This window comes from Ammospiza caudacuta, chromosome 23 (assembly GCF_027887145.1).
Source record: "Ammospiza caudacuta isolate bAmmCau1 chromosome 23, bAmmCau1.pri, whole genome shotgun sequence".
In the NCBI taxonomy this organism is placed as follows: Eukaryota; Metazoa; Chordata; class Aves; order Passeriformes; family Passerellidae; genus Ammospiza; species Ammospiza caudacuta.
In genome coordinates, this window is record NC_080615.1 from 2,029,916 (window position 1) to 2,051,795 (window position 21,880).

General features: G+C 47.7%; 1 protein-coding gene across 1 annotated transcript in view; it reads left to right on the forward strand.

The window, feature by feature from the left end:
• The window catches only part of ARHGAP32 (Rho GTPase activating protein 32), a 152,463-nt gene that overhangs the window by 73,764 nt on the left and 56,819 nt on the right, over positions 1-21,880 (forward strand). Inside the window, exons 6-9 of the mRNA XM_058819022.1 lie at positions 226-318; positions 1,764-1,886; positions 3,916-3,993; positions 11,656-11,737. Of these exons, the coding sequence (XP_058675005.1) occupies positions 226-318; positions 1,764-1,886; positions 3,916-3,993; positions 11,656-11,737 (376 nt within the window). The remainder of the gene's footprint in view (positions 1-225; positions 319-1,763; positions 1,887-3,915; positions 3,994-11,655; positions 11,738-21,880) is intronic.

The window sequence follows — 21,880 nt, forward strand, 5'->3', positions numbered from 1 at the left end:
CCAGAGAGCTGCTTCTTTATCGTGTCTTTGGTGTAACCATTATAACCCTGTGTGTAGCTTGCTGTCCTTGGAACGACAGAAATACATTTATGTGCAGAAGGGAGCGTGTCTGTGTAACTCTTGCCTGTGGCTGTGGGGGATTTCTGGTCCTGTCTGAGCCTGCAGAAGGCTCTCCAAAGGCAGGTGCACTAACAGAACCCCTGTGTGTGTGTTTTTGTGTCCCAGCTGGTCACCCAGATGCTGATGGCTTACCTGGCTCGGCTCTCCAACATCGCAGGCAACAAGATCAACTGTGGCCCTGCCCTCACATGGATGGAGGTACAGCACAAACCTGGGGTGTTCCTCATTTCCTGACCTTGGAAACACAGCAGGCACACATCTGCTCTTTCCAGACCTACTGAAATTCTATCCTGAAAGTTTTTTATTCCCCTATTGCCAGCACATAGAAGGTGTGGGACACACAGAATCAGAACCACTATTAAGAGTATAGAGTTTTTTCCCTTGTAACCTGAGTTTTGTCTCTCAGAAATGGATTGTCCTGCTGATATTCACAAACAGAGGGGGTGGCAGTCCCAGGGCTGCCTGGAATGCTGGGCTCAGGGCTGGATCTCCCAGTGATGGGTTGCAGAAGGCTCATTTGTTTCAAAGCTCACTTATTCCTGCTCTCCTTTTTACCAAGGCAGTGCTCAACTGTGGCACATTTCTAAAACTCAGCTGTCTCCGTTATGGTGTTTCCCTGCTCTCTTGGTTTTCTAAATAATTTTTTCCCTGTGGCAGCTCCAAACCCAGTAAATACTCCATGCTCCTGTTGGCTCCCCTGCAGACAGAGGCAGCCTTGTGCCTGCAGTGGCACAGTTTGTGTGTTGTAACTGCAGCTGCAGCTCTGCTTTCAGCTTTCATGGTCTTGTGGTCTTTAAACAATAGCCCTTGGTGGGGATGAGGGCAGGGCAGGCTGGGGAGTGTCCAGCTGTCCCTGCTCAGGCTGCCTGCAGACGTGTGGCTTTCCATTGCTGCACACCAGGAATAGAAACAGCTATTAATAGACTTGCAGCTCCTTTTTCAATGGATCTGATAAGGATTGAGTGTGTTTTCCTGCAATTTTCCCCACTGATATCCTTCTCACCCTGAAATCCTTTAGGATGAGAAAAATCTTGGAAAGCAGCAAAGGGAGGGAGGAAGCTGTAGGGAGAAATAAGATGTAGCATTCAGAGCAAAACAGTAGGCCTGGAGATCACAGCAAACCCAGTGCAGAGTAACCTTTGTGACTCACTGAGAATCCTACATAATTTTACACAGAAATCTGGGAGTTTTGGAAGTATGCTGATGATTGCAAGGGAGGTTGCATGTTTTCTTTAAAAAAATAAAAGGGTGGGAGAAAATGGAAAGCAACGCTAGTTTTTGGATTGACAGCATTTTCTCCTTGCCTCAGTACCTTGAGCATTAATTCCACCTCGTAGAGGATTTTTGTAGCACGTCTGTATTGCCATGGAGAATCAGCATGCTTTGGTGTGAAAGGGAGCTGCAGCCCCTCACTGTGTGTTACTGTTTGCACACAGAGCTGCAGCAAGCCAGTGTTTCTCTCCTCTGGATGGGCACACCCGACCCTCTAGAGCCCCAGGGAGCTGCTCTGGCTGTGCTGTGCCCTCTCCCCTGGGGCCCAGGGCTGGGCTGTCTCTCTCAATCAGCTTGAAGCCTTTGCACCACTAAAATGCTTCCTCACTTGTCCTCAGCTGCCTCACAGTCCCCTGTGCTCTTTGTTTCAGATTGATAACAAGGGGAATCACCTGCTGGTCCATGAGGAATCATCCATTAATGTCCCTGCTATTGCTGCTGCCCATGTCATTAAGAGATACATTGCTCAAGCAGCAGATGAACTGTCCTTTGAGGTAAATAAAGCACTTGCTTTCTTTGTTGTCAGCTCCAGATCAGTGTAATCTGTTTGTCTGTGTGCTCATCAGGAATATGTCCAGACACTTCCACAATGTTTTGTGAGGTGAAGCTTGGAAGATTGAGTTAAATATTCGATCTGCAACAACTTGGATATGGGCAGATGTTCAGTCATCTTTAAAATACAGCTTTACTTCTGATTAACCAGCTCCTGTCAGCTCCTCTGGGCTCTCCCTGAGTAGAGCCCACATGTTTTCTGTTCAGGATCATTGTCCCTGTGTGTGTGGACTCAAGTTTCATTTCTCCTTGCCCAGGTTGCACACACCCTCTGAGCAAGTCCCTGTCCATAACCATTTTTAAGAGCTTCTGCCCCCATGAGATGTAAAGAACCAGACTGGCAAAGGATTGCTGCCTGAAGGGCAGGTGATGAGCTAAAATTGGCCTGACAATCCAGCACAGGAGCTGCTGTGGAGTGAACCCCTGAATCTCAGCACGGTTTGACTTGAGAGGGACCCTAAAACCTGTCCCATTCCACCCCTTGCCATGGGCAGGGACACCTTCCAGTAGCCCAGGTTGCTCCACATCCCATCCAAGATCTCCAGATCAGACCCTGGAAGCTTTTGGTTGGTCTGTTTCACCCAAAAAGCAATGGTTGCCCTGTGCAATGGTGCTGTTTCTACAGAATGTGTGAAGGAAAGCGGTGCCCTGAGGAGCTCTGTGATCACATCCTTGGTGTGCAGCACAGGAAGGAAAAATAACAGTGATAGTCTGGTGCTGCCAGGGCTTTGTTCATGTTCAAATCAAGGCAAGGGTTAGTGTACCCCAAAGAACTGTGTGGGCATGGCAGCTCTGAGCTGGGCTCCGAGCAGCACAGGAGTCAGGCTCTGTGTCAGCTTATGGGAGCACTGAAATGACACTCCCTTGCTTGTAAATCTTGTAAATCTTGCTCTGTGCAGAAGGGAAACTGAGGCACATGTAGTTTCCAAGGGTGTGCAGTGAGACACCACAGCAGACCTGGCACAGAACAGGGTCAGGAGTTGGGGTTTATGATGCTGAGTCCTGTTCCCTAACCCAGATTATCTCTGTGTTTATTATTCTAAATTTCTAGTAGGCAGTTGCACAAGCAGCTGTCTGGGGTTTGCTCCCCAGTTCTGAGAAACATTCTCAGTGTCTCTGCTCCTGTGGTGGCAGCAGTTTCCTTCATGGACACTTGCTTTGCTCGTGATTCACTGTTCCCTGCAGGAAATAATCTCCCCACATCTCAGTCATCCCTGTCTGCAAACTGGGGATGTGTTGCCTTTTCTGTGAAACACTTTGAGATCCATCAGTGTAAAATATCTGGTGAAAGTTGGGCACTACTGGCATGAATTTTTGCCCACCTACCTGGAATACCTGCAGAATTTATTTAGATTCTTCCTTTCTCATTTTCTGTAATAGAAGCCACACAGAGTTTGATTCAAACCAAGCCAAATTTAGTATTGATGATACTGATGTCCTTTTGAACTACTGCAGTACTACATTTTTATGGGAATGAGCAAAGCCTCAGAAGGCCTGTCTGGTGTCCTTGGCCATTTTCCATCCTGTTGCTGTAGCACCACTTCTCCTGTGTTTAATTCCTAGCCCTGGGCAGCTCACCTGGGGCAGTTTGGGAGCTGCCAAGGCAGCTCTTCACTCTGCTGTGAGAGGGAGCAAGGGGACACATCCAGTGCCTGCAGACTCGTGGGCAGGGCAGTAAAAATCAGTTCAGCCACTGGAGCAGATACTCCCAAGTGCTCCACACCATCTCTGCAGTTTAACCAGAAGCCTCTGTAGCCCTTCCCAGGAGGCTGCTGCTCTTCAGGCCCTTTCCCTAGGAGCAGCTGTACCCTGTGTGCTGGCAGTGCAGGAACTCTGCCACCCCACAGCTCTGCTCTGCAAAGGCAGATGTGCAGCTGCTCCAGAGCTGTGCAGGGTTTGCAGTGCTCAGACTGTGGTTATGGGAGCTGTGCTCTCCTCCTGGCTGTGTCTGATGCTGTCAACCTTTTGCAGGTGGGGGACATCGTGTCTGTCATCGACATGCCACCAAAGGAGCTGACCTCGTGGTGGAGAGGAAAGCACGGGTTCCAGGTAGGCAGCAGCCCAGCCATGGCAGTGGGGCTGGAGCAAAAGCAGCAGGAGCCTCAGTGCTGTGTTCCTGGAGCTCAGGGTGGCCCAGGGACAAACAGGGTGTCCCTGCCTTGGTGTCAGGGGGCTCCCCTTCTCTCTGTCCACTGGAAGTTTCCTCCCTCCCTCACCCCAGGAATGAGGGCTGGCCACGGCCTGTGATGGACAGCTGGCCTGATGGCCCTGGAAGTTTGTGCTGCACCCCCTCCAAGGCAGCTGACACTGTTACTCACATCATCCCTTTCCTTCCAGTAGCTGAAACCAGCTCAGGCAGAACAGAGAGGATTTGGAGAATTCCAGCTGAGGAAACAGTGCTGCAGACTTAGACAAGCCACCCATCCATGCCTGTGTTCAGTGTGTGCTGTCAGGGGTGCTGGTCCCTGTAAACATCACAGCACAGAGATGGAGGCTGAGCATGTCTGGGGATTGGGTACTAAACCCTGTGTGTTGAAATGGCACTGTCCTTCCAAGGAGTTTTTAACCCTTTGGATTTTGCAACTAGGAAGTGTAAAAGCTTTAAAAGTCTCTTTTAACCAAGCAAACCCCAGAGCCACTGGGGGCTGGGGGCTGACTTGTGCTGTCTCACATTTCAGTGCTTTCAGCACAGGGATTTCCATCTGCAGCTGCTGCCTGTGAGTGGGTGGGATGAGGAGTTTGCTCTGCAGAAGCTCAGGATTGGCCAGACACTTCTGTAATTTGGCATGGAAAATCTTCTCAAGGCTCCTCAGGTTTTCCCTGACAGCCCTTTCTGTGCCAGGCCAGGCTGGGGCCCTGCTGTTGTCCATGCCCAGCAGTTGGATGTCCCAGTCCCAGCTGGGTGCAGTGTGGTACACCCCTGGATGTGGATGGTGTGCTCACACCCTCCTAGTGCTGTCTGCTCAGCCATGGCATTGAGACACAGCTTGTATTGGTTTTGTGTCAGGTGAGGGAGTTCAGGTGACATCTCCTTTGTAAAGTCAGAGCAGCATGGACATGAGTACCTGCTCTGAAGTTTCCTTTGTTTCTAGAGTCAACACACTGGTACTACTTGAACAAACTGCTGCTTCTGAACTGTGCTGTGCCTTTGCTGGACTTGTGTTCTAGTGCTAGAAGCCTCAAAGCTGAATATGCTGTGCTGTCATAGAATCAGAGAATGGCTTGGGGTGGAAGGGACCTCAGACATCAGTTCCAACCCCCAATCAATTAAATGCTGTAATACTGCTTGGAATGATCAGCCTATGCCATGATTAACTTCCAACTGGATCAGTGAAGCAAAACAAATCTACTCTGTGGTCTGTGCCTGAGTGTGGGCCACTGAGTGTGGAAACCCTGTGTGGGGTGTAGATCCCATCCATTACTGGGGCTGGCTGCCATTTGGGCCAGGTTGGAGAACAGCACTGCACAGAAGGAAGGCAGCCCTTCTGCAGTTTGTCACAGCTTTGTGCCTCTGATCACAGCAGTCCTGTTGTGTTTTCCCAGCATAAAAACATGGTGATGAGCAAACTGCCAGAAATGTGTCCCTGCACAGTCAGGCTCCTGACACAACAGATATGAGCAGCTGCAGAAATTCAGCACTGTATTCTGGTTTAACAGCAAATTAGGGCTGGAATAATCTTGTGTCCTTTATGACAGGCAGGAGTGGTCACAGTGTGAGCAGGTGACAGCCAAACACACCATGGAGATGCAGCTCTGTATTCCCACAGCTCCATGAGCTGGGTTTGCTCAAAGTCTTAACCTGTGTGTCAAGTTTAAGGCTCATGAGCTCTAAATGTACTGAAAATGTACATTTGCTGATGGAATGAAGCCTTTAGATGATACAGGCAGTAAGAATTCAGAGAAAGGGAATTTATCTCTGGTGTTGCTACCCCAGACCTAGAGATGAGTTACAGGCAGAGGTGTCCTTGATGGATGCTCTAAAACAGTGTGTAGGTGAAGAATGTTGTTACAGCAAGAGGTGTAGGCACAGATGAAGCTGTGCAGCCTCTAAAGTGTTTGTTAGAGGCAAATAGTTCTGTTCCTGTTTAGGAACATTGCAGTGATAGCAATCTGTTGATCCAGTCATTTGAATTAATAAATCAACAGAGCCCCTCTTGCCAGATAGTTGTGATTCTGAGAGCAGATAAAGGAGGAGGTCCTGCCACCAAATGTTTGGACAGCTTGTCCTGTTATTTCTTGGCTTTTTGCTTTATGTTAGGGAGGAGCAGGGTTTTATCCACCAACCACAGCTTCCATTAGAAATCATGTCTTGATAGGAGGAAAGCAAGAACAGGGGAAAAAATTTCTCATTTTGCTGAAAGGGGAAAAAACTACTTCTGGACTTAAAGGAACTCCCCTGGTTTTGTGCATTTGAAGCAGCTGCTCTGTGCCTTCACTCCTGCCTGTCCTGCATCCCTTGGGACAATGGGAGGGCTGTGGTGAGGAACTGGAGGCAGCTCTGCAGATGTGAGCCAAAAACTGTCTCTGACAGGCTGCAAGCACCTGCAGCTTGGATTCAGCATGGCAGTCAGAGTGTTCCTGCAGCCAGAGCTGTCCTTCAGGGATGACTCTCTGGCTTTGTGTCCATCACACTGCCCTGGCACAGTGCCTGTGCTCTCTGCATACCTGAGCTCACCACTGCATTGCAACACACCTAATCCTGTGTGAACAAAACAACCCACCAGGCTTCTTAGCACTTGCTCTGCTTGAAGTAAAATGATTTTAAAGACCTTTTTCCTCAAGCTTTTTTCTCTTCCAATGCCCTCAGTGTGAGTCAGTGCTTTCTCTGTAAGATTGTTACCTAAATTACAGCCACCTCCACATTAACAGCCTTCAGCCCTCTTTGTTCTGCTCTGCTTTTGCTTCATGCTTTGTCTTTTCAATCAGCTCTGTGTCAGGGAGCTGAGTCACTGGGGACAGGCCCTTGTTTGATGCATAACTGCCCTTGGTTGTCCTGAATTATTCTGGTTTTTGGGAATAGTTTCCTGAGGTGGAGAGCTGCTGGAGAGGTGACAAAACCAGGGTGTGCAGCCAGGGGGGACTGGGCTGATTTCAATCCCACTGTGATTGCAGCAGCTTCAGCTGGTTGTGAGACTGCAGGTCCCAGTTGCACAGAAGCCCAGGATGGTTTGGGTTGGGAGGGAACCTTGGGGGCCATGCAGTCCCACCCCTCCCATGGGCAGGGACACCTTCCACTGTCCCAGCCCCATCCAGCCTGGCCTTGGGCACTGCCAGGGATCCAGGGGCAGCCACAGCTGCTCTGTGCCAAGGCCTGCCCACCCTCTCAGGGAAGAAGTTATTCCCAATATCCAATCTAAATCCCATCATCCCTGTGTCCTGTCCTTGTCCAAAGTCCCTCTCCAGCTCTCTGGTTTCCTGCTGGCACACCAGTCAGGAATGGATAATCAACATGTACCATCCCAAACAGACATTTCTTTTTGTGAATAAAAGAAATCAAAATAATTTGATGGCCCAGGTGTTCAACTCTCTGTAACAGGAGCTCAGGGTAAGAGGAGTAATAATCCTGTTCTTCCTGTTAGTAGTGCCCTAAAGTGCAAGAGCATCTCAGCAGGGGCTCCTTTGGGAATGAGGTGAGGCTGTCCTGCTCTCTGTGCAGTCACTTGGCAAAGACTCAGTGAAAACTCTCCTCAGGAAGGCCAAATAGGCCATAAAAAGTTGTAGTTTCCCTGTCAGGTTTTGCTAGACTCTCATCATATTTAAAAGGCAAAGAGAAAACTTTTTGACTAAAATTGAATCCACACTGTAGATTATGTCAGACCCAAAAAAGCAATCTAAATGTCTCAATGTTTCGTTTGCCATTTAAGTTGCAGGTACTTCCTCATTTGTTTGAATTCCTTTCCCATACTGAAGATTACCATTGTTACTCTGACTTTTCCCCTTAAAGCCTCTGTGCCCCCAGTTTTAGCAGCCCCTGTCCCAGAAGTGAAAAGATAAAGCTGTAGTAGGTGGTGCAGAGCAGTTCTCATGCACCAGCAGCCTGTACCTTCCTCCTCTGCTGAAGGTATATATGTGGTGATATATTTAACCTTTAGATGACCTTGCATTTATCTAAATATACACTACCCTGGCTATTCATTTTCCTGTGTTGCCAAATCCTTTAATCCTGGCTCAAGCTCTAGGAGTGCCTTGCTACATCTGTTGAGATTAACTCTTGGACTAAACTCATTTATTTATATAAAATAATGGAAAACTTCCCATAGGAGGAGAAGTATCATCTTTTAAGTGGGTGGGAATGAGGCACAAATTGTGGATTATAACTCCAACAAAGATCTCCTGGAGATGTTGCAAGAAGATAGAATAAGTCAGTGTGAAAATGTAAATAATTTCTGGCAGTGAGTTAACATGAAGGAGCCAGCACAATTCTTTGCCCCTAAAAATCCATTGTAATTATTGGTGTGAAATGACAAAAGTGATGCATGGAGAGCAGGTAGAATGTTTGATTTGGGAAGGTTCTGGGGTATCTGGAAGCGGTGACACCACCATCCTTTCATTTCTGAATTCCTGGTTAGTGTGTGGTACAGTGCATCCAGGAACAGGAGAAATACTCTGTTAACAGGCAAAGGCAAATGAGTTTTGATTTCATATCCAGCATTTGATTCAATGTTCAGCAGTGTGGGATCTGGGTTGGGTTTAGATCCAGATTTGGGTTGGTTTTGGATCCAGAATAATAGAAGGTTGGGGTCCCAGGACTTCAGGTTTCTTTACACAGACAGTGTAGGCAGTTACTGAAAATGGAAGAAACTTCATCACTCCAGCTGTGGAGTGTCCCAGATGATGTCTGGGTGGTGGGCTGAGACTTTCTCTGGATCTGTGCATTTTTCCTAATTTAAAAATTGCCTCCTGTATCTCTCACATGGGCAATGTCCAGCAGAGACTCTCAGCCACAGTGAAGTGTTAAAGTTCAGTCTGGGGAAGAGAAGAGAAGGTTGTGTGGAGACCTCAGGGCCCCTTCAGTGTCTGGGTGGGCTACAAGGAATGTAGGGAGGGACTTTGCATTAGGAACTGATGTGACTGGACACAGGGGAATGGTTCAAAACGAAAAAAGGGAAATTTAGGTTGGATGTAAGGAGGAAATTCCTCCCTGGGAGGGTGGGCAGGCCCTGGCACAGGATGCCCAGAGCAGCTGTGGCTGCCCCTGGGTCCCTGGCAGTGCCCAAGGCCAGGCTGGACACTGGGGCTTGGGGTAACCTGGGACAGTGGGAGGTGTCCCTGGCCTTGGCCAGGATCTTTAGGGATGATCCCCAAGGTCCCTTGCAACCCAGCCCATCCTGGGATTCCATGATGTAAACCCATGAACTGTATTTTGTTTAAACAGCAGCACTTCAATGTCCATGGCACAGCCTGTTGGCATCTCCCAGCAGAGCAGGGCCCTGAGCCAGGAGCTGCCAGAGGAGGGGCCTCTCTGTGATGCTGCTCTTCATGATCCTTTTCTTGTGTTAATGGGCACATTTCTGTCTATAAACTGCACAAAAATCCCCACTGTGTTCCATAACTCCAGGATCCCATGTCCTTGCAGAGCTGGCACACCCAGCTGAGGCAGGGGCTGGTGCAGCCATGCCTGGTGTTGGATTTTGGGTGGGTTCTGTGAGTGTCCTGTGATGCCCAGGCCAGTCCCAGTTACAGCAACCCCAGCTCAGAGCCCGAGGGCTGCTCCTGCAGGCTCTGCCCTGAGCTCAGAGTTCTGACAACAGTTTATTTCAATAATTGGAAAAATTTCACATTGTGTGCTGGGTGACAGCTCGTCCTTGTGCCTGGGCAGGGCACTGCCCTGCTGGATGTTGGCCTGTGGGAAGAGGAAGGTGTGGGCTCTGGAAACTCTTGCTTCCTTTGGGGAATTTGGAATGACTTCAGTCTGGACACCCCACACATGACACTGCCACCAAACTGGGGGGAGGTTGATGGGTGAAAATCAGCTTGGAGTAGGAAGGAGATCAACCTTGCTCCATGGAGACAAAAAGGGAATTGTGTAAGATGAATGAATAGAGGAGGGAATGTCTGCCAGGCTTGGTGCTGGCTGCCCCTGTGCCTGCAGAGGATTTCATGGATGTGCCAACATGACTGGCACAGTCCTGCCTCGGTTCTGCTCACATGAGCTTGGGGCCATCCTCTGGCTCTTTCCCTCATGTTCCTGTGGTGTTTGAGCAGACTTGGTGCTCCCAGCTGTCCCAGTCACAGCCTGGCAGTGGGACGGGGAATCTGCCCTGCCTCAGGAGAGAGTCTGGGGAGGTGCTGGTGCCTGAGCTCCATCTCACAGTACAGGAGCTGTGCTGGGTGAGCAACACAGAGAAAAGGTGGGGAAAGATGCACCATGGATTAGTTACCAAAGGTCTGCTCTGGTCTGACTTTCACCTGGGTAAGAAGTAAGAGAGTAAGAAGAAGTAAGAAGTAAGTAAGAAGTAAGTAAGAAGTATGAGAGTAAGAAGAAAGTTGCTGGGAAATAAGAGAGAAGGTGGGGATGCAGGGAAGTGCTGAATTTCTCTCTGGTCACAGCTTAACCTGAATCTTCAAACAGGGAAAGGGAAATAATTTCACTTCTCCCCAGATACAGCAGCCCCTCTTGAGTGGTATGGTGTCACAGACATCTTTTCATTAAAATCCTTTTGTTAAGATATTTCCTGCTGAAGCTGAGAAGTTTCAGCAACAAAGTGTAAACAATGGTTATCTGCTGCTGTGGAATGCAGCAGGTGCATCTGTGATTGGCCCATGTTAGATGTGTATAGTTAATGGCCAATCAAAGACCGAGCTCTCTCTGGGACAGAATCAGAGAGAGCTTCTTTGTTATTGATTCCTTTTCTATTCTTAGCTTAGCTAGCTGTCTGAGAACTTTTCATTCTATTTCTTTTTAGTATAGTCATAATGTAATATATATCATAAATTAATAAATCAAGCCTTCTGAACATGAGGTCAACATTCTCGCCTCTCTCTTCATCCTGCAACCCTTGTGACCACTGTCACAGTATGGGAATTGTGCAGGCACATCCTATTCCAAGAACACACTAGGATCCTCCCCACAGCCTTTAACCCTTGGGCTGGTTTAGAGGGGCTTTCCAGCCTTTCTGCCTTGAAGGGTTGCAGGCAGAAATGCTGAGTTAAAGGGCAGTGCAGGGACAGTGCAAATTAGCATTCAAAGTTAATCACTCCAGGCCCCTGCAGTGCCTGGGGCTCTCAGACTGTTCAGAGCAGAGCCTGCAGTTGTCAATGCCTGCTGGTCATTTGATGCTGGATAATGTCAGGGGGCATCATCCAGGGGGAGTTGAGGGGAGATATTGGTTTGTTGTTATTATATTTCTGGAGTCCCATACTGTCACAATCATATTTCTAAAGTCCCGTACCTTCTCAGTAACATTTCTCAGGGGCAGTTCTTCCCAGCACAGACTTCTCCTTGTAGCTGCTTCTTAGTCAGGGCTCCTTCCAGGCTCTCCCTGACTGGCCAAGCCCAGCCCCTTTTATCCCAGTTACCTTCACTAGCCACAGCTGCAGCCCAATGAAGGCCATCACAGCTGCAGCCCATCAAGAACAACCGGGGCTTATCAGGGCAAGGCCTATACACAGATATTCAAATGCAATACACATATTTTACTAGGACTCCTACTGTATTGGTTGAACACTTCAGATCATAACACTCCATTTCCTCCTTGTGTTTTACTCCAGGTTGGATTCTTTCCCAGTGAGTGTGTAGAACTCATCAACGACAAAGTCCCTCAGTCCGTGACCAACTCAGTGCCAAAACCAGGTGTGTAATCAGCTTTTCTTCATGCAGTGAACTGGACTGGAGTTGTCTTTGTGTGTTCTGTGTTTAATACCTCCTTCACACGTGTCATGAATGTTGATCACCCCCTGCACATCCTCCTGCCCCTCTGTGTGTTGGTGACCCACACGTTGCCCCTCTCTGGGAGCTCCCACTGTTGGATGTCCTTCACCTGCTGCTCAGACCTGGAGCAGTGTCCCCTCCTGCCTGACTTGAAGGATTTAAGCCTGTCAGAATTTCAAGATACTTTGAGCAGTCTGTAAAGAGAGATTCCATGAAGCATCCCAGTTCTGGGTGATGAAGGGAGTGTTGCATGTCAGGGTGTTTTATACAGAACACAGATGAGCAGGAGTGTTTGTGCTGATCAGATAGAATAGATCACCTTGGTACTGGAAGGTTCTTTCTGCTTGAGGATAAATGGAGGAAGTTGGATATTACAGAAGTGGGATGCTGGTTGCTTGTGCTCTGGGTACATGGCTCCATCTGCTTCCTCCTGCCTTCTGGGCAGTTCTGTGTTGTAGCAAAAACAGGCAAATTAATCCAAAGTTCTGCTGAAGGAAGGAATAATAAATAGAGAATGGGATTTTGGATCTGACTCTACTGTCAACCTTCCTGTCCTTTCAGTGTGTTCTGGAAGTGATTGGCATTAGGTGTGCTGGCATAACTGAGATCTCTGTAAAATTTACTGGTGGGGAAGCTGAAATTTTTAAAAAAATATCTCCATATTCATATAGGTAAAGATATTTCTATATGTCTTTAGTGTTGAGGAGTTTCAATGTGCTGTTCTTTCTTAGGATGTTAAGCAGCTGGGAAGGGAAGTTGGTGTTGAACTGGTGTTCTCATTCCTCTTCTTTATTTTAATGATGTTCCTTATCTTGGCAGATTGCTGACTTGATACTTTTAAACAAATAGATGCAATTCAAAAGCTTGACATTTGCCAAGGGAAATATCAGCATTTATCAGCTCAGAGCTCTGGGGTTTGGTGAAAGCCATGGATACCCAAGCTGTGAGTGCTCTGCAGTGATCTGTGTGCTGTGGAGAGCTGCAGGTTGGGGCAGGGCTGTCCTCAGCCATGGGCACTGCCAGCCTCTGACACTCCTGGGAATGGGATTTGGAATCAGAGGCACAGAGATGGGCATTCCCTGGATCCAGGACCTGCCTGTGCTCCATCAGCTAAAACAGGAAAGGCAACTTGCAGCCTGAACACAAGCAAGTGTTTATTGTTAAACGTGACTCAGGCCACTCAGTGTGCTGAGCTGTGGGGAGCAGGGTCTGCTTTGCTGGGAGATAATGGAGCAGAATGGATGAGGGGATTCTGTTTGGCTTCAACACCACCATGGGGGGTGGATTTCCCCCTTCAGCCCTGGGAAATGTTTGGTACGAAGCTGGCACCACAAGTCCATGTATCATGAAAAGCAATAAGTTGGAAGATATTGCCAAGTCACAGAGGTGTCCCCTGACCTTCCCTGATGGTTGTTCCATGGGTACATCAAAAGGTTCCTCTAGGAGAGCTCTAAGGAGCCGTGAGATATAAGGAATGCTGCAGCTGATTCTGTCACCCTGCACACACAGGTCCTGGTGCCACTCCTTGGCTGCATTCTCTGTGCACCTTGGGAAGTGACAGCACCTGAGTGAGGCTGGGAGGAGTCTGGAATTCCTTCCTTGGATGCTGCAAAGCTGCTGGGAGAGGAGCAGGGAGGAGGCTCCTGTAGTTAGGGAATGGTGGATGTGGTGCTGGAGGACTCCAGAACTCCTTGGCTGGATGGAAATGCTGTGTGAGATGGGTGAGAGGAGGAAGGCAGGAGGGAATTCCAGGTGCAGGTGTGCCAGCACAGCCCAGGGAGCTGGCAGGGGGCACCCTGCAGGGATGGCAATGGCACTGCTGGGACAATGCACTTTGCTCACCCATATTCCTGCATTTTGTGTTTGCCAGTCCACACATTATGCACACAGGGTATTGCTCATGCACTTAAATACCCACATTAATTACTTTTCTCCCTGTACCTGTGTCCCCAAGGACCAGAGACTTTCCTAAAAGTCTCACATGGAGCTGTTGTCCTCACTTGACATTAGTAGGGTATTTCATCTTGAATTAATGTGAAGTTTTAGATTTGGCCTTGACGAGCTGCACTTCTCAACAGGCCAACTTTGATTTCTTTAATCAAAATGTGATGTGTGGAGCATCCAGGACATTGTGTATGTGCAGAGTAAAGCTCTTTGCCACGAAGGAGTTTCCAAACACAGAACTCCTCGTGCTGCTTAATTGTCCCTGGATCTGGCTAGGCTGAGAAACTTAATGAAAAGCAGATGGAACTTCCTGCCCTGGGTTTCTATTATTATTTATAATTAGAGGGTTTGATGTGCACAGGGGATGGGGACAGCATTTTAATGGAGCCATAAAATATTGCAGTGGTCTTTAATGCAGGGCAGTGACTGCAGATCCATGGAGATGAAACACAGGGAAGGGCAGAGGAGGGTTGGGTTTGAGGGCAAACTCTGCTTTTGGAAACAACATTTTCATGGGCTGTGGCAGGATGGGCTTTGTACCAGCAGCAATGGAGCCAGGGCCTGGGGTGAGTGATGGAAAATGGGAAAATATAAGAAAAACAGAAAAACCATACAGAGAACTGGCTTTTTATTCTGTTCTGAACAGAGTCATGTGAAAGAACACCAGTTTTGCCCCAAGTCACCTCTCAAATATATTGGCAATAAAGTTTGGAGTCAGGAGAGGAAAGGTACCTGTTGAGAGGCATTTTCCCTCCACTTTTGGACTAAGTCTGTGCCCTCTTTTTTTCATCTTCAGTCCTGTAGGAAAATGCTTTTTTTCCCCCAGCTGGGATGCAAATGCTTTCCTGACTGTTTCTATTTATGTAAAAAAAACCTGTGAAGATCTAGGAAGGTTCTGTGAGCTCATAAAATCCCACATTTCTTGAGCATATTCCTTTTCTCTAAATTCTCCCGGTATTCTTAGTGGGATACAATACACTAATGATAATTTTTTAGCCTAAAATATTCTATTGGTTTGATATCTACTCTTTCATAGTTAATATTATCAATTTAGCTGAATTTCAATGCCACAATAAATGGAATCAGCTTATATTCATGAGCATTTTTAGAGATCCAGGATAAAGGCTGCATTTGAATTTCAGATCTTCAGGGAGAAGTGAATCTTTTAAATATTCAGTGCTGCTCAGAAGGAAAAGTGTGAATAGCTGCTCTGGATTTTCCTTCTAAGTGAACATTTGTGAAGTGCCTGAACTTTGTGCTGTGTTGACTCTTCTTGTCCCCCTCTGTCCATCTCTTTTTTTGGGAACAGTGTGTTTGTGTCCATGTGTGCTCGTGCTGTCCCCACTCCTCAGTCACAGTCAGTGTCTCAGCTCTCTCTTTCAGTCCCTTTCTCCCTCACAATTCTGGATATTCCTAGTTTAGCAGTATTTGAACCCATATCTCACACCTTACCTCATTCCTGCAGTTTGTTTTTGTCTTTTCCTAACAAGCAGCATCTTCCTGTGACCCAGCTTCACTGCAGTGGCCTTGGCAGGGTCACTCTGGGGAAGGCTTTAGATTTGCTCTTTGCTGGGGAGCAGCTGCTTTCAGTGGGGAAACACAGAATTAAGAAAAGAGGGACAATTAGAGCTGAAGAGAACAAATGGGGGTAAGAACGTAATATTTCACTTTTTTTTCCTCCCCCCAAAATAAGCATTTTTAAAGCCTCAGGGGTCATTCTCACAAATAATGTAAAACCCAGCAGCTCTGCCCAACTTTATGGAGGAATTTTCAACTTCCTGTCTCGTCCATTTAATTTATGTTTGAGAGGTGAAGGTGCTCTTACGGGACACAACATTACAAGGTCCCCTGTCAGTATTACAGGCTGCTGTGAATGACTAATTTTCTTTTTGAAACATCAATAACAGATTGATCTGCACACCCAATGCAAATAATCCACTGAATTTTAGGAGGATTGAAATTTAGCTCTGGATCTGCCCCCACCTCCTGCAGGCTCTGGTCAATGCTGGAGAAATTAATTTTAACTGCAAAAATGCAAATTGAGACACATTCACTGAGCTGTTGTAATCACAACAAGGCCATACCTGGTTTGAAACAGGTTCATTTCTAATCCCTGGATAAAAGAGATTGTGGTCAATATTTATTTTAGTAGAAATTAGGAAGGAGAAAGTGCAAATAGAGCCTAAATTCTGCAGATGCCCAGACTGAGCAGCCATTTGACACTGATAAGAGCATCATGTCTTAATTAGTGCTTTTATAAAGAAAACAGGGGAAGTGAAAGTGTACATAATCAGTGCCAGTCTTGTTAACCTGAAGTAAACAAAGGAGTTGTTAGGTGTTCATGCCGCTGTCTCGTTAAAGCTGAATTAAATGGAAAAGTGCTGAGCCAAGGCAGATCTGCATTTGCAGGGGGGGGCAGAGAGGGGATGAGCACCCAGAGCTGCCCTGCTGGAGCTGCTGATGAAACAGGAGCTGCTTCCAGCCCTGCCAGGCCCCAGGACCAAAATCCTGCAGGGAATCCTGGTCCCTTGGGCATGGGGAGAGTGCAAACTGCCTCCAGGAGAGTCCCTGTCCATGTCTGTGAGGGGCTGCAGGATCTCCCCAGCTCTGAGAGCCACCAGCACCCAGCCAGCAGCTCCAGCTGCTCCAGCAGGTTCCAGCAGCTCCAGCTGCTCCAGCAGGTTCCAGCAGCTCCAGCTGCTCCAGCAGCTCCAGCAGGTTCCAGCAGCTCCAGCAGCTCCAGCAGGTTCCAGCAGCTCCAGCTGCTCCAGCTGCTCCAGCTGCTCCAGCAGGTTCCAGCAGCTCCAGCTGCTCCAGCAGATTCCAGCAGGTTCCAGCAGCTCCAGCTGCTCCAGCTGCTCCAGCAGGTTCCAGCTGCTCCAGCTGCTCCAGCAGATTCCAGCAGGTTCCAGCAGCTCCAGCTGCTCCAGCTGCTCCAGCAGGTTCCAGCTGCTCCAGCTGCTCCAGCGGATTCCAGCAGGTTCCAGCAGCTCCAGGAGCTCCAGCTGCTCCAGCTGCTCCAGCAGGTTCCAGCAGCTCCAGCAGGTTCCAGCTGCTCCAGCAGGTTCCAGCTGCTCCAGCTGCTCCAGCAGGTCTGTGCCTGCTCGTGGGGTCCCTGGGCTGGAGGAGTCCCAGCAGTGCCACGTTCACCTCCCTGTCCCCAAGTGCCACATCCCACGCTTCTCCTTCCCTCCAGGACATGAGTGTGGGGCTGGGGCAGAGCTGGGCCTGCCTCCTCTGCAGTGCAGGATTTTCAGGAGGAGCACAGCAGCACAACACAGCTCTGAGACAATTATTCTGCTTTTTTGCACAGGATTAAGAGTAAGAACAGCTTCTGCTTTAGTACCAGGAGAGAAGAAGGAAAATTCAGTATATAACAAAATTCAGTATATAACAAACCATGTGCTGTTTGGCAGGACTGGGATGGGCCTTGTGCTGAAAGGTCAAACATGCAAAATGTTGGGGTGTTTTCTGAGCTGGGACACAGGGTGGGAATTCCTGGATCCTCTGAATTTCCCAGGTGTTTAGCACCAAACAACTAGAAGGATTGGGTGTGTTGTATTGTGCTATTGATAGCCCAGCTGAGCTGTGTATGAAATGAGCCCATTTGCAGTGCAAGCATATTTTAACCAGCTGCTTTTTGTTTTTGTTTTGCTTTTTTCCTTTTTTTTTTTTTATTTCTCCCTTCCCAGTCTCCCCTGCCCATGGAGCCCGTCCAGCGTCCTGGAGCTACTTCCCCCCTTGTATGGCTTCATTTATTCCTTTGTCTTTCTTTCATTCTTGCCTTGTTTCTCTATCTCCTTTTTCTTTCCTTCTTCTTCTGTACATGCAGGTCAGTAGCACTGATGCCCTGAAGGACATTTAGGGGAAACCAAAACAAATCTTTGTTCTAAGGTGCTTTTTAAAAAGATATTGGGACATAAAATAATACAGCAGGGAAAGAGCAAAGCTGGTTATAGCTCTTTTCTGGGGGTGATAGAATCATTTTGAATCCATAAAAAGATTGAAAATATTAAAAAGAAAGAAATTAAGTGTCACACAACCAAGTATGAATGTCAGTGTGAAAGAAACAGAAGATAAAAATGGATGATGGGGAGGAATTAAACACAGTTATTGAAGTTTGTTAGAACATGGCAACCTTCAGAAGCCAATTTTATTTTTTTTAAATGAGGGAATGGTGTTTGTGCTTAACATCTGACAATGCCCAAAGTGAACTAATATGTGGCTTGTTTATTCATAGTCCTGCTTCACGTTGCTGTGGTCTTTTTTAGATCCTGCTAGTGCTGATCTGAACGTCACAGCAATAACCTGGTGTCAGTCAAACCTGGGATTGGTCATGTGGATTTGTCATTTTTACAGCAAATGCCTCACTTGCACAAATCAGCTCCCCCTGGGATGTTGTTTGGATTCCCTAAGTCAGTCTGAAAACTCAATATGCAAATACTGTAAAGAGACAATTATAAAATATAGAATATTGATGGAAATGGGCACAGATACATCCTTTGCCCAGCCACCACTGCCAGCCTGTGCTGCTGTCCCTGGGGAGGGGGAACAGGCACGCCTCCCATTCCCAGGGCTCCTCCAGCACAGGAAAACCTGCTCCTGCTGGGGAGGGTTGGTTTCCTGAGCACCTTCCTGAGCACCTCCAACACCTCCAGACCCTGCAGGCACAAGGAGTGTCCAGAGGGGGAGAGCAGGGGCTGTGTATTGACAAATATTGACATATTTGGGATATGCCATTGAGAGTGAGGTGAGGCTTCTTGCACTGCCCATGTCCAAACCCACAGGAGCCAGGGAATACTGAAACTGGGATGGAGGCTTTAAGAATGAGGGCAGAATTTATTGCTGTGACTGGCCACGTCCAGTGATAAATAATCTGACAGAAAATTTGGGAGGAATCAGAATAGTGAATCTTGTGAGATCCAGGGAGTTCCCTTTGGGCACACAAATATGGAGAAAAGATTTTTCTTCATGTTTTTCCATTTGTACAGTCAAGTTCCTTGGATCCCTGAGCCCTTCAGAGATGCAATTCCTGCCAAGGATCAGCAGCAGTTAAGTTGAGATAACACAGGGAGGTTTTAGCCTGTCTGTTTTTTCAGGCAGACTTTTTTATTAGGTTTTTAACACAAAAAAAAAAAAAAAAAAAAAAGGAATGGCCACATTTCTGGTTATTTAATGCCAGTGGTCAGTGTGGAGTTCCCCTCCTCTCTCAGCTGTGAGAAGGAAGCTTCTGACAACAGAGCAGCTCTAATATTTCTGCTCAAAGCTATGAGGCTCATAGTGGTTCTGCTTGTTTTTCCTGTGAAATTAATTCCTTGTGACAGCCCTGTCCCTCTGTGAGTCACAGAATTGCCACAGAGATGACAAACTTGGCTGTGGCTGCTCTGAGAGCACCACTGCAGAGCTGGGGAACCACATCCTCCCCTGGATGAGCACTCCTGGGCTCTGGGGCTGTTTTAAATTATTTCTGCGTGCCACAGAGCATGGCTTCCACTACCAGGAATTTAGAGATATTTGTAGTTTTAGGTATGGGGGATTTGAGGTCCTGTTCAAGCTTTGCTGGGGCAAGGGGGAAGTTCCTTTCTGGGCTCATTTAGGCACTGAAGTTCTTTTTTGGGCTCAGATAAATGAGCTGAGCTCTGGACAGGGAGGCAGGGGCTGGAGAGGGTTTTGTAACTGGGACAAAATGCCCCTGACCACAAGCCCAAAATCTTCAGGCTCCCAGCCACAGCAAAGGCTGTTCCTCTGCAAGCTGTGCTGTGGTAAAAATCACTGATTTCTCCTCCAGCTTTTGCCAACATAAACTGACATATATTTTATATAATTTTTAGTACTCTTAACAGTGAAAACTCTGCTTAGGGTGGTCTGTGCACAGCATCTCAGAATCCCAGACTGGTATGGGTTGGAAGGGAGCCTAAAGATCATCTGGTTCTACCTGCTGCCTTGGGCAGGGACTGGAATTGGAATTGAAACTGGCCTGCACACACTGTGCTCAGTGCTGAGCCAGCTCCAAGCCCAGTTGTTCAGGCCCCAGCAGCACCCACTCCATGCCCAGCTCAGTTTTCCAGGGATTTGGGTGTTCTCTCAGCTTAGTTCAGCTCTGCCCATGGTTTTTGCTGTTCACTCTGTGAGCTCAGTGGATCAGCTCCCTCACACTGTCTGCTCCTGCTGGCACACAGACGTTGATGGGCAGGAACAGTTCAGGCCTAGAACAGCCCAGAGCAGCTCAGCTCTGCATGCCCAGCACTGAACTCTGCATTTCTCCAGCTCTGTCTCTCTAATTGCTGTCTCTCCACGCTGAATTGTTGGTCTCCTGCAGTCCCCTCTAGGAGATTGTTAACCTTGTCCTCTCTCCTGCCTTCTGTCTGTCCCTGTGCCCCCTCCCTGATTATCAGATTTGGAGATGGATAGTGTAAAGCCAGGCTCTGCATTTGTTACCGAGGCTCTGAACCAGTCCCACCTGAGCTCAGGTAGAGCCTGTTCTGTGCCATCACTGTCTGTCCTAACCACCTCTAACCCCGTGTGTGGTAGCAATAACCACTCACTAACACCTAGGCTTGCTGGCAAAACCTAGCTGTAGTGTAATAAGTAGTGAAATAGAGATTTATTAATTTCTTTTTTATATTAAAAACTGTTGGGTAGAAAAGCCAGTGCCTGGTTCTGAGAACCATCTTCTGAGGGGCAGATTGTCTGCATGTGATCTCCAGACCCAGTGAGTGAATCCAGATCTTAAGGTGCTGCTCAGCACACCTGGGCCTTGCCTTGTGCACACTCTGCAGTATCAGCAGCCATGTGGCTGTTAAGCTGTGTATCAGAAATCAGCTTCTTCTCTCCCCCAGCTGCTGCATTTCTAAATATAAAGTGTTCTTCTTTTCCCAGGCTTTCAATTGTGCCTCACTATCCAAAGAGTCTGCCAAACCCTCTGTGACCATGGTCTGGAGGGAAGACCTTACTTGAATAAGAGAGGGAAGAAATGTGGTTAAATACATGGTTTTATGGCAATAGAAACAACCCTCCTGTGTGCACAGTGCACTGTGAGAGCAGAAAACAACTGTGTTGTGTTGGCATTGCCATGACAACATGGCTGTCTCTTGGCAGAACTGGCACTAGGTGAAATTAAAGAGTTCCAGTGGAACTGAGGAGCTGAGATGTGTCCCTGGTACATTTTATGTAATTAAACATTTGATCCTCAGTTATTGAAAGGTATTTGACAACAGACATTCCCATTTATTTGCTTGTTGTGTCAAATCATACCTGGACTTCTGTTTCCCTGGATCTCAGAAGTGCCTGGAAACAGACTGCAGGTGGGATTTCAGGAGAGCAGGGCAGCAATGTGTGGGAGCTTCATTTCCAGGCAGGGCTTGGCACCAAGGCAAATGGCAGAGTTCTTGCCCAGGCTTCAGACAACGTTGTTCCCTGTGTCCCTCTGTTTCACCCAGTCCCTTGGGGTTGGGGTTGAATGAAGAGGTCATCCCAGGGTGAAGAGGTTATTATTGGATAATTGATATCAAAGCAATGCTGATAAATACAGCCAGTCAAAGCTCATTTCAGTCCTGCTATCCACAAAACCATGGAATCATGGAATCCCCTGAGCAGGACTCACAAGGATCATCCAGTTCCACTCCTGGCCCCAGCAATCCCACCCTGTGCCTGAGAGCATTCTGCAAACACTCCTGGAGCTCTGGCAGCCTCGGGGCTGTGACCATTCTGGGCAGAGGAGGAACCTTTCCTGATACCCAACAGCACTGACAGAACATTTCAGTTTATGAAGGAGCCAGTGCTGGTGCAATTCAGTGACTGAAGTGCTTGGTAAGTGCCAGGCCTCTCTTCTAATTGTATTTGAATTGATTGCAATTCTTCTTGTGGTTTAGGTGTAAAGCTCTGCAGTCCTTGTCTGGATGCCCATTGTTCCTTCTCCAGTCATCAGAGGAGGATTTATTTTTAAACTAGGATTTAGGGCTTTATTTCACTCCCATCAGAAGTGCTGAAAGCTTGCTTTAAAAAAATATTATTTTGCTGGTAGTGTGGATCTTGGATACATTAGGAATGTCAACCTTCACCTTCAATAATTGTGTTGTTTTGCTGGATTTCAGTGCATTGAGTTCTGAGAAGTGCTTATTT